Source organism: Colossoma macropomum, unplaced genomic scaffold (assembly GCF_904425465.1).
Source record: "Colossoma macropomum unplaced genomic scaffold, Colossoma_macropomum, whole genome shotgun sequence".
Classification (NCBI taxonomy): Eukaryota; Metazoa; Chordata; class Actinopteri; order Characiformes; family Serrasalmidae; genus Colossoma; species Colossoma macropomum.
In genome coordinates this window covers 14272177-14284833 of record NW_023494793.1, presented here as the reverse complement: position 1 = coordinate 14284833, position 12657 = coordinate 14272177, and the positions used below count along the sequence as shown (strand labels likewise).

Here is a 12657-nt window from a genome sequence, read left to right as displayed (position 1 = left end):
TTAAAAAAAAGATTCTGCTATTGTTACGATGTCAAGGATGTCACAATAGAAGAACCCTCTCTGGTTTTACTTATTTGGGATTTGTTCATAGGTAAGAACAGAATCCACACACACTCAAGAGCACAAGGGTGCGAACCATTCTGCGGTTTAAGAACACGTCCTGAATCTGACATAGACTTTTTCTTTAGAACAAAACTAAGAAAAAACAGAGGAATATATTTGTGAATGAGGCCCATTGTCTTACCTAAAGAATCCCATAAGAACCATCTTTTTTAAAGTGTAGGAACCAATTAGTCTTTCAAAACTGCTGTAAATAACAAGCGCTGTACTGTTCTTTTGAAGAGGAAGCAAATGAGCTTCCAAGGAGGCAACGGCAATGAAAGTCAAAATTTGCCTTGTGACACAACATAAACAGTGTACCATTCAGCCTGATGTGCTTTGCATAGATGGTGGTTCAGAGTGAGAGCTGAAAGGCTGTAAAAGCTTTGGAAAATGCTGCAAATAATTCATTCTTTTGGGGGTGACATTACCTACATCAGTGGCTTTCGAAGGCTTGGCCCTACCCTCATTCCACAGAGAACCAGGAAGGCTCTGCCCTTCTTGCCTTTCATGAAAAAAAAAAAGCAGAGTGACAGGAGAATTATCGTCAAAAAGAATCCAGTCAACCAAAGGAAGTACACACTCAGGGAAACGATTCACGATTAAAGGAGGAAGCTTTCAACCGTGGTACGTACACTGTTAGAGCTTGGTTGATTTTGTGGTATTTTGCTCTAAATTTCTATTTGACCTAACTTTTAGAGTGAAGCATGATGTGAAGACTAGATCTGCTAGAAGAATATACATTATTTGCTGTACAATGTAACCTGTAGGCTGTCTGAATGTCAGGAATGTAAGGTTTGAAATCAGAACTAGACAAAATATAGCCTAGTAGTCAAAACTGTTTTTCCAATTAGTCTGCCACAGGACCTATCTCACTTATATGGCATGTTTTCATAACCCACCATTCAAACCTTTGGAACAACTTGTTTTATTAATACTTGTTGGTCAATAATAACTCATACAGTACAGATAATAATAATAATAATAATAATAATAATAATAATAATAGACACTAAAACGTAAACCAAAAATGTAAAGTTTTTTGGAAACACAAAAGTTGTGACAAGAAAACATTGTAAACTGTTAAGGAATAAACTCTAATTATCTATTTATATTAAATTCCTCTCACAAAATTACTATGATCAGCCAGCCTTGGCTACCACTGATAAAATACGAGGCATAACTGAACATTAATTATTGCAACACAGTGACCATTCAATGTTATACAGCTTTCTCAGCGCTTATGGACTCATCTACAGCTCTTTTCTTCAAAGAAAACTCCTTAATTTGTATAGCTTTCTACTAAATTGAAACCTAGAGAATATTAGCATCAGATTGGAATTATTTCATACATGTATCCACAGCAAAGGTGCTTTTATATTATTAATAAATGATGAAATGTTGTATCAAAAATGTGTTTTATACTAGATCACAAATATATTGATACCAGACCTAAGCATACAACAAGGAAGGCACCAACTGCTAAGTAGGTGGGTTAACCAATTCATTTACATAAGGAAGTGGTTGGCATGAATGCATGCCTTTTTAAAATGCCACAAACATTATTGAACTATTATTTAAATGAGCTTTCTCACAGTAACAGAATGGATTCTAGAGTTGAGAGAGTAGAGAACTTTCACAGAGGGAGATGCTGATGGGCCAGCTTCGTGTGTGGCTGTTCTGAATCATTGACAACATTTGTTTCAATTTAAAATCTTTACAACGAAAGTATCGCACCATTATTGAACAGTGAACAATAAATGTGGCCTTTAAGCATGAAATAGCTAACAATGATGAACTCATCAAATGAATGTGCCACAGGAGTACATATGCATGCCTTTTACTTTCATGCAGTCTGTGGCTTTTGCACTGATTGCCAACCAAGGATGACTTGTGCAGTGTGAGCAGTCACACTGGTTATGCAGGTTAGGTGATTCCAAACCAGGTAAACGTGTATTATAGTCTCACAGACTTACGTAAGTCCAGGGAGACCATGAGTTGGTTTTTGTCTGGACTGTTTTCTTGACATCATGGGATTTCATGTTAACAAGTTTCATGCCGCTGGCAGCTCAAAGTGCTTTCCAGATAGGTGATAACACTTAATACACTTTGTAATATTTGAGAAAAATATGAGGAATAATTTAAAGCCATATAAGAAAATGACACAGATCAAATGAAAAAGATGAATACCAAGAGATATAGTTTTAATTAATTCCAGAGTAGTTGGATTTTATCTTGTTCCTCTTTTCATGAGGCTGAGGCTCTTATTTGCCAGCTGCTCATTCGCCTTTTCTGTACCACCATTAATGAGGCACCTGTTAACTTAAGCCTTGGACACTTTGGCCCAGTCCCATTTCTTATCTTCACCCCTACCCTTTGTTTTCGAGTTACAAGAAGTAGTGGTTGAAATCTTCCCCTATAAAATAGGGCAAACCTCAAATAAAAAGAACATTACTTCATTTACAGGCTGCTAGCGCTGCTCTGTAGGCAATCATGCCAGTCTGCAGTGATAGCAGAAGAAGGTAAAGTTCAGCAACCTCACTGCTGGGCTTTAGTTACATTTAGGAAGGGTTGCCAACCGTCCTTTAACCCTCTACTGCATGCGTTATGAGAGCCATTAAAAAAAATATTTGATTTACTTTTCTTGCATAAAATGGACCTGATTATTAAATATCAAAACATTTTTTAAAATAACGTGTGCAGGGGTAATTTCTGGGGTTTGTTACCTTGAGGCAACATTGTGCCACAATGAGAAGAAATATTATAGAGCCGTGTTCCCTGAAGTGCCTTATGGCTGATCAAATCCATCCACTGTTGGACAATGTTACTTCTAGGCCACAAACATATTTCTGCAAATTCTCATAACAAAAAAAAATGATACTGAATGTTGAAAATTAGGTTTAAAAGTGCTCACTACGAGATAGTATGACCAAGAACATTCTTTTTATTGACATACTCAAACTGTTCTCTTTATTGTTAACCCTTTTATTGTCTTTAAAAATGGATAATGATATTGTAAAGTGAGGAAAATGAGTTTTTGTGCAATAGAGGGTTAATTGCAAACTAAAAGACGTGTTCCTGAGATGGACGGATATGGGACGCGCTTTGTTCTTTAATTTTGAGAATCAATACAGTGCAAATCTGTGGGAGAGAAATATTACGGGTTAGACTATTAAGACAGGACGGTTTGTATAAAACAGAAGGAAACTCTGCTGTTCTCCCTCAGCCTGTCATGTTATCTTCCCCAAACAGAATGTGACTCATGTCCAGTGCTACGCGCTGACAGTGTTGCTACGATACGCCTGACACCAGCACGAGATTTAAAAAATAGCAACCTCTGGGCGGAACTCAGACCAACTATAAACTATTTAAGGTGGAACGGAAATAGACCACTGTAGTCGTGTCGTCATTGTGTAGTCGGCGCCATGTTCTTATGCCCATATTAGGAACTCCAGGTCCAAGCTCCATTTCTCTAAGGCCAGAATGAATAGGGTTTTTGAAAAATCGCGTCTATCGCCCCCTGTGTTAAGTAAAAATGTTCAGAACCCGATATGTTTTGTCCTGTGAACATTCTTCTCTCGAATTTTACTGGATCCTCCGAATTACGAGGTCAAATATGAATATTGCCACATGTGAGCTAAAGCTACTGCGCACTGAATTCACGTCATTTGACTGGCAGCCTCCTTAAGCAGGCTTTGTCAGTGTACAGTTCCATGTTCAGACTGAGGGCAGATGAAAAGAAGTCAGAACAAAATCAGCTGGTTTCCCTGCAGTTCTCTGTTCTTCATCAGATGCTCACTGAAACACGATAGATCTCTCCTTTTAGCTTGATTTGAAAAGCTCTACAAACGTACCTGCACTCAGGCTAATCCAGTACAGACTCAGTTTAATATTAACTTACTGCTCACCCCTGATCAGCTGATTTCGGCTATCAGAATATCCTAATCATTACTTCACTGCTGATAACATTTGCCCAGCACATTAACTAGGTTTTTGTTCGACCTTTCCTTTTGGTACAGTAGTCATGTTCTGAACTGCTGCGCCATTTAAGGCGGAACGGGAAAAAGAGACTTCACCTTCATGGAGGGTTGAAAGGCCTGATATGAGGAGGTTTCTCTATTTCCACTTAACAGCTGAGTAATGTTAACTTATTTTTGCTGTTTCACAGAACCGACAGGTCAGTATTTTGTCTCGTTTGCTAATGTTTATGATCCATTTAAGGTGGAACGGGAACATTCAAACAATAAGCTGCAAAAAAAGAAGCTTATTTCAGCCTTTAACACGGGTAGTATTTTTTTTAAGGAGTTTTAGCCCATCAACCTATCCTACCTAGGGGTCTTATTTACGGGTATACCTGTAATTATGCACTACAGCACAAGATTTAGATAAGATGGCACAATTCGTCAGAGCACCCGCCTTAGTTTCGTGAAGCTTAGTGACATCAAATTGATGCGCAGTAGTTTTAGCTCACATGTAGCCCTATTAGTGTTAAGGCTCTTTAACAACCTTGTAATTCAGAGGATTCAGTGGTATTCAGGAGAAAAATATACACAGGACAAAACGTATCGGGTTCTGAACGTTTTTATTTAACACAGGGGGCGATAGAGGCGATATTTCGAAAACCCTATTTATTCTGGGCACAGAGAAATGAAGCTTAGACCCGGAGTGCACGACTACAGTGGTCTATTCCAGTAGAAAGCAAACATCAGCCCAGAGAGATTATGGAATAGCGCGCGATGACATGGTGCTGCTAACATAGAAGACAGACAGTGATCTAACTGATTTTAATAACTTAGTTTTCTTCTGTTTTTGTAATATTCATACGTGAATTATGTGAAGATGAACACCACGTTAGCGGTAAGAACCGCTGAGAACCAAGGAATGATAAAGCTAGTTAAGGAGGAGGAGATTTCTGAGCAGGTGGGCGGTGAGAAATGTTGACAGGATGTAAATTTAAGTTACTCAGCTAACGTTAGCATCATTTGTAGCATACTGACTGTCATGGCTGTGTCACATTAAAGACAGAAGTTTTCATTTTATCACTATCCAGCCACCTTGTTTATCTCAGTACAGCATATAAACAGTAAATAAGAGATAAGAATAAGAAAAGGAAAAGTTGAAAATGCACAGATTTTAGAAAAAAAGTGATGTTGCATAAAGGCAATGCCACGGAGCCCCAGGGGGGACGGAGGTAATTAATTCGAGTGAACGTTTTGCAGTTCGTACGCACGTTTTCTTTTTTTCGTGGTCACGATTTCTTAAATCGATCCCTCGTTTTCTTTTAAACGTGCGCACATTTTCTTTACTTCGTGGATACGTTTTTGTTTATCCGTGATCTAATTTGTTCTCTCGTTTTAATTGTTGTCATGTTTCATTTTTAACTTAATGCATGTTGTTTATTTTTTATTTGTGCGCAAAATCAATGTAGTAGATACAGATTATGTTATTTGTCCGGTGCAGAAGTAACTAACAGCTCCCTAAACCGGTCTGACGGGTTTTGATGTGTTAGATTGATGAGATAATGGACAGAGTCTCTAACATCGCAATTTGACGTGGGAGCATAAACACCATGGGCCGTTTGCTGTGAAGAGGAGCTGCAGTTTCCTCATAACCCTCCCAAATCAGAATCAGACCTGATGAGCATCTCTGTTCATCATCTAATCAGTCTAACACATCAAAACCGGTCAGACGGTCTCAGGGAGCTGTTATCAAAACACAAAACAACATGTATTCAGTTAAAAAGAATACATGACCACGGTTAAGAGAAAACGAGAGAAAGAATTAGAAAACCGTGATCACGAATGAAAAAAAAATGTACCCACGAAGTAAAGAAAATGAGGGAACAGTTTAAGAAATCGTGGCCACGAATAAGAGAAAACGTGCATATGAACTGCAAAACGTTCGCTCAAATTAATTATTTAATGTACAATGTACAATACTGTGTGTGTAGCAGGAGAAATACAGTTAAGAGTTTAAGGTGGGCTGGTCTGCTCATATAACTCCCGGTCTGAAAACAAGTCCCACTCCAGCCTGAGGGTGTGTATAATAATCATACAGGTTTTTAAACCCAAATGTGGTTGATAGATACCAGTGTTGGGGAAGCTACAAAGCTACAAAGCTCTGCAAGTTGCCAGTTACTTCACACTGGACAAAGAACTACATCTTCGCTACCGTAGAGAGAAATCTACCATGGTTAACTAAAGCTAAAACTTAAAGTAGCTTTAATAGTACTACTAACTACTTCGTGAAAAAAAAAATCAAATTGACAGCCTAATGTGGTATGAAATTATAACAAAATACATGCCAGCAAAAAATGCCACACAATTGAGTTTATAGCAAAAAGTGCCTACTTGATCACAGGTCATACATAAACCAAAAAAATACCCCACTACTCTTTGGAAAATGCAAGGAAGGTCTACTTTTTATGGCCCAAAACTGTTTGTAGTTTCAGTAGTTAACTACATAAAACATGGAAATAAAAGTAATTTTAGTACTTGATTTACTAAGCAAATAGGAATGTAGTTAAACTACCAGCTACTGCAAAATGTAGTTAAACTTATAGTTTAATTAGATGCAGTTCACTCCTCCCCAACACTGATAGATACACTGTGATTATTTTTACCATACAAGTGAAACTGAATCATATTTATGATTCATATGGGCCTATGACTTTTCTTCTTAAAGTCCTAACAGATTATAAAAAGACCAGGTATCTCACACTGTCTGAGTTATATTTGCAGACTTTTTTGGATGACTGGGGTGTGGTTTGTGTTGGAGGGTTGGTCACCACAGGATGGAAGCCGACAGCTGGTGGTGGACCTACCCCATGAGTTCAGTGCTTTGCATATGCTTTTCTGCCTGAATTATGAATTATTTAATAAAGCAGCACAGAATCATGGCCTCTCCTGTGTCTCACTTTGCACTGTTGCCACAATATAGAACCTTTTTAAAAATGGTTCTATGTAGCTCCACAATGGATTCTTCTGTTACAAGCTTGACATCATAACAATAAAAGAACACTTTTTGGTGCTGTATAGAACCATTTTCAAAAAGGCTCTGTATAGAACCATATACGACACATTCTCCATCAGTCTGAGGAAGCTTTTCATCATGCAAAGAACCGTCCATCCATCCATCCATCATCTAAACCGCTTATCCTTCTGGGTCGCGGTGGGGTGCTGGAGCCTATCCCAGCTGTCATTGGGCGGAAGGCAAGATACACCCTGGACAGGTCGCCAGTCCATCACAGATGCAAAGAACCATTTAAGCATAAAATGGTTCCGTCTAGACATCACAGTTCTAAATAGAACCATTGCCATTACTAAAGAACCCTTAAAAAAACATCTTTTTTTTTAAAATTGTTGCTGAACCAAACTGATCTTGCATGATCACAAACGTTCTTCCATTCCTAGGAGTCGCAGATAAACAAACATGAAGCAGCTGCTGCTGCTGGTTTTTTGCCGTTTGCACTGTTGTCCACACCAGACACAGTGGTGAAGGTGTGAAAGTGCTCTGAGAAACATCTCCATCTCTGCATCGCCAACTGTCTGTATCACAATATGGTGCTATAGAATGTAGCTTTAGCACCATTTAAGGTGGAACTGAAAATTTGAATAAGAATCTGGCGAATAGGGGGCTTCATCCTTTCTTTCCACAACATTCTATGGAAAATACAGTATATTTTTGTCTTTTGTACTGTTTCTAATCATTGTTTATTGCAGTCCTAATCATGAAGCACATGCGAAGCATAAACATGTATCAAAATAATCAAGCTAGTTAGCCAGACAGCTAACGTTAGCTACCATTACTGATGTAAAAAAAAAGGTCAAACAAAACTAAAGCACAATAAACCTGAAGTTAAGAATATTGTCAGAAAACTTGCAGAGAGGAGAATTACCACACTGTAATAAATGCTTAAACATTTTCAATATAAAAGAATACGTTCACTCCCTTAACACTGAATAGCATAAAACATTTTAACACTGCTGTTATATTTTTGAGAGCCAACCAATCAGCACTCAGTAGCAGTAATGTTAGCTTCCTGCTGCCCAAAACCCGTTTGCTGTAGAGAAAAGGAAATATATAGATAAGTTTTCTTTGCTTTTTTAGTGAAAAACATCCTTCTACCTTCTAAAATAAAAGAAAAGTTCTGGGCAGTGGCCCTAGGAAGTGGCCAGGCTCCTCATAAACTGGCACTGATATTGTGACAGAGCTTCATGCTGTTTATCAGAGCGTCGCCAAACAGACACATGTTCAGCTCTGTCTCCTGATAATTCACCAACATCACTGTAATATTTTATCTGACAAGTTTTCTTCAACATTAACACACGAAGGTACTAAGAGGGGACAGTGGAGATCATGTCTGCAGCATCTGGGGTTTTTTTTATAACGCACACAAGCCAAAGCACTGTTTTCAATATAGAAAAATGTAGCATCATTATGCTAGTTATAGTTATAGACTGTGCTGCCTGTCACTGCATAAAACAATAGAAACAGACAGTTGAAACAGAAGTTAAGACACCTCTGGGGTTGTCTTAGAGTTAGGGCAGAATTTAGGAAGATTGTCTAGTTAGGATGTTTCTGTAATACTGTTTTCTTATCTGGAGTTCGGATAAGATAATGAACCTAAGTACTGTTGTTCTGTAATAGCGTCTGTCCTAGTTGTCATGGTAACTAAGCAGAAAAGATTTCAGACTTAAGAAGTTTCTGTAATACAGCCCCAGACAGACTAAGATAAGAAACAGTTTGACTCTGCATTTGTTGAGAATATAACTTTCTAACATTAAATGTATCCATTCCAGGTTTCAGGACCGGCTACACTCTGAAGAGTGAAATTTGAAACACACAGATCTCCTGATGGGCTTCAGAAAGAAAAGATTCCGCAGGTTAATGTTAGCTGGAGTTCTGCTGTGCGTGTTCATACTAATGCTCTCAGTGGTTGTATATCAAGAGAAACAGATAGACTACAGTTGGCTAGAGTTTGGGGATGACGAAACTTCATTAGACAACTGCGACTGCAAGAAAATCATAGAGGGTGACATTGAAGAGATTGAACGTGCCAAGATTCGAGCTATCACAAGGACCTTCAAGAACAAAACAAGGGTTACCGATGAGCAGTACATAGAGCTGACAAAAGACTGCGAGATTTTCCGTACGACCCACAAGTACCTTCCGGTCGTGTTAAATGAAGAGGAAGAGGCCTTCCCACTGGCGTATTCCATTGTTGTCCATCACAAGGTGCAGAATCTCGAGTGGCTCTTGCGCTCCATTTACGCTCCTCAGAACTTTTATTGCATCCATGTGGACAAAAAGAGCCCAGAGTCCACTGTAAAAGCAATTAATGCCATTGCCTCATGCTTTGATAACGTTTTCATAGCCACTCAGCTGGAAGAGGTGGTCTACGCTAGCTGGAGTCGCGTCCAAGCTGACCTCAACTGCATGAAGGACCTTTACCGGATCAGTGATCGTTGGAAGTACTTCATCAACCTGTGCGGACAGGACTTTCCCATCAAAACCAACCTGGAGATGGTGCGTGCCCTTAAAGAACTGGGTGATAGCAACAGCCTGGAGACCGAGTCCATGCCCCCTCATAAGGAGGTCAGGTGGAGGAAGCAACATATTGTGAAAGACGGCACCATCCAGAATACAGACAAAGACAAAGTGCCTCCTCCCCATGGCACAAAAATGTTTTCAGGTGGTGCATACATTGTGGTGAGTCGTGCCTTTGTTCACTATGTCCTTGAAGACCCCAAAGCTCAGGATCTGTTATCGTGGTCCACTGACACCTTCAGCCCCGATGAGTTTATTTGGGCCACGCTGCAGCGCATCCCTGGCGTTCCCGGGTTCATCCGCGCCCACCCTAAATTTGATGTAACGGATATGAACAGCATCTCCCGGCTTATTAAGTGGGCGTACCACGAAGGGTCATATGATGCCGTGTACCCACCCTGTCAGGGCATTCATGTCCGTGCCGTTTGTGTGTACGGGGTCGGGGACCTGCAATGGATGCTAGAACAGAACCATTTATTTGCTAATAAGTTTGATGTAGACTTTGACCCTATCGCCATGCGATGCTTGGGGAAGTATCTCAGGCACAAGGCCCTGCACTTGCAACATTGACAGTACTATCTGCTGCAATGACTGGTTGCTAACTCTTTAATCCATATTAGCTACTATGGAATTTATATGAAGGGCATACAGCGTGGGGCGGCACGGTGGCGCAGTGGGTAGCGCTGTCGCCTCACAGCAAGAATGGCCTGGGTTTGATTCCCGGCCGGGTGACCAGGGTCATTTCTGTGTGGAGTTTGCATGTTCTCCCCGTGTCTGCGTGGGTTTCCTCCGGGTACTCCGGTTTCCTCCCACAGTCCAAAAACATGCAGTCAGGCCAATTGGATGTGCTAAATTGCCCCTAGGTGTGAGTGTGTGTGTGAATGTGTATGTCTGTCTGTCTGCCCTGCGATGGACTGGCGACCCGTCCAGGGTGTATCCTGCCTGGTTTAGATGATGGATGGATGGATGGCATACAGCGTAATAACAGTACTGAAGGTTGCAGCATTGTGCCTTATCACAATCTTATCTCAGGTCAAGTGTATATGTCGTCATGCCACATCTAACACCTAACCCACTTCCTTTATGTGTTCATAAACATTATGGTTCTGTGACAGGACTGGGTAGAAGGTATCGTCATTGTCGGGACAAGACATTGTATCTCCTTTTTTGCCTTTTTTGACATCACTTAAAAATGCATTTTTACACTGTGTTAACAATTCTTTGTGAGTGGGCAAATAGAAGTGGTCCAATATTACAACTAAAATTACCATTTTGGAGATGCAAAGTTTCTTCCAACAACAATGATATATTTTAGATGTGAAACATGCACACAAATGTTGGCATTGCTGACGTTATGGAGAGATTATAGCTAAATACTGCTCTTAAAAATAAAGATGCCAAAAGGGTTCTTTGTGCCATGCCATTGAAGAGTAGATTTTGGTTTCTTAGAGCACATTTCAAAGGATGGTTCATTGAAGAAATGAGAAGCTCCACATAACGCAAAAGCCCTAGAACACAGGTCAGCAACCCAAATGTTAAGAAGAGCCATTTTGTCCTTTTCAACAAAAATCAAACCACCTTGGCAGCCACAACATTTTATGTTAATTTTATTGAAGTATTGTTTTACCATCTGGGTTGTAAATGTGTCTCAGTATGTGTTAATGTCCTGGTGTAGGCTAAAAATATATAATATAACAAAAACGTAGACTTACTTTGCTCTGCTTTAAGCTTTAGCTCAGCTATAGCCACTTTTCTCACATCTCTGGCAGGAAACTTTTCTATATTAAATTTCTTGTAAAATATCTCTTAACATTTGACTTTTTACGAAGCTGAAGTCAGCTTCTTGTTCGAATTTTCCTGTTCCACCTTAAATGATGCCTGAGGTGCCAGAATGTAACTGTTGCACCATTTAAGGTGGAATGGGGAAAATTCGAACGAGAAGCTGGCAAATGACAAGCTTACTTCAGCTTCGAGACTTTTTAGTGTCTGTCAGTTTCTCGTTGCAGATTAAACGTAAAAGGAAACCAGCCAAAGTGTATATAAATACAAACGAGTCTGTCCATTTGTCTCTAAATTATCGATGTTTGTCTTGTAATTATCTTTCTTTTCTTTGCTCTTACGTTAGCTACCGTCTAGGCGAGATTGTTGTCTGCGTTACTATGGTGACCAGCAGTCTGCGTGCCAAACTTCAGGGTTAAAGGTCGGTGAATTAGCAGTTGTACATTAATTGCATTTAAGCAAAGCTTTATTTACTGCAAATGAGGATTAGTTTACTATTGCCTAAAAATCTAATTCTGCTGTGGAGCCGCAACAGGGCAGTAAAAGAGCTGCATGTTGCCATCCCTGCCCTAGAAAAAAACCTTAAACTGATGTAGAACCTTTAGGTCAGAGGTGCTCAATCCTGGTCCTGGAGATCTACCAACATGGAGAGTTCAGATCCAACACACCAATTTCAGATGCCTCTGAAAGCCTACATTACTTGGATCAAGTGTCTTAGATTAGTGTTGCAGCTAAACTCTGCAAGGTGGGAGATCTTTAGGACCAGGATTGGACACACCTGCTTTAGATAATGTGAAGGTTCTTTAAACCGTTAAAGGGTCCAAATCATTCAGAAAACTGAATTATCCATTATCCATGAGTTTGATGTGGTATGTAGTCATTGATCAACTTTCAGAACATGTGTTCACTCCACACAGTTCATATATATAACTGCAAAAATAACCTGCTTTGTGATGATTTACACATATTTACACATATCCCTCTATTCAGCCTATAGCAGTTTAGCTCCGCCCATTCACACTGAAGTTATAAGGAGTGTAAGGCTTTTTGGAAGTGATACAATCAGAACAGAGCTGGTTTACATCCATCCATCTTAAAGGCGCAGCAACAAAAACTAGACTGCTTAGTTACAAGGTGTAAAGAGAAGCTGGAAGATGGTTGCGTAAAAATGCATTGCAATCTTTTGGTAGATAAAACCACAAGAATGTTGGGAAAGAATGATGTGTTTGC

At 39.7% G+C, this 12657-nt stretch overlaps 1 protein-coding gene across 1 annotated transcript; it reads left to right on the top strand.

Moving 5' to 3' along the window:
• Window positions 1–441: 441 nt before the first annotated feature.
• LOC118813315 (beta-1,3-galactosyl-O-glycosyl-glycoprotein beta-1,6-N-acetylglucosaminyltransferase-like) lies at window positions 442–10394 on the top strand. The gene is made up of 2 exons (XM_036578572.1): window positions 442–726; window positions 8901–10394. The coding sequence occupies exon 2, from the start codon at window positions 8956–8958 to the stop codon at window positions 10216–10218; it is 1263 nt and encodes a 420-aa protein (XP_036434465.1). The 5' UTR covers window positions 442–726; window positions 8901–8955; the 3' UTR covers window positions 10219–10394.
• Window positions 10395–12657: the final 2263 nt, after the last annotated feature.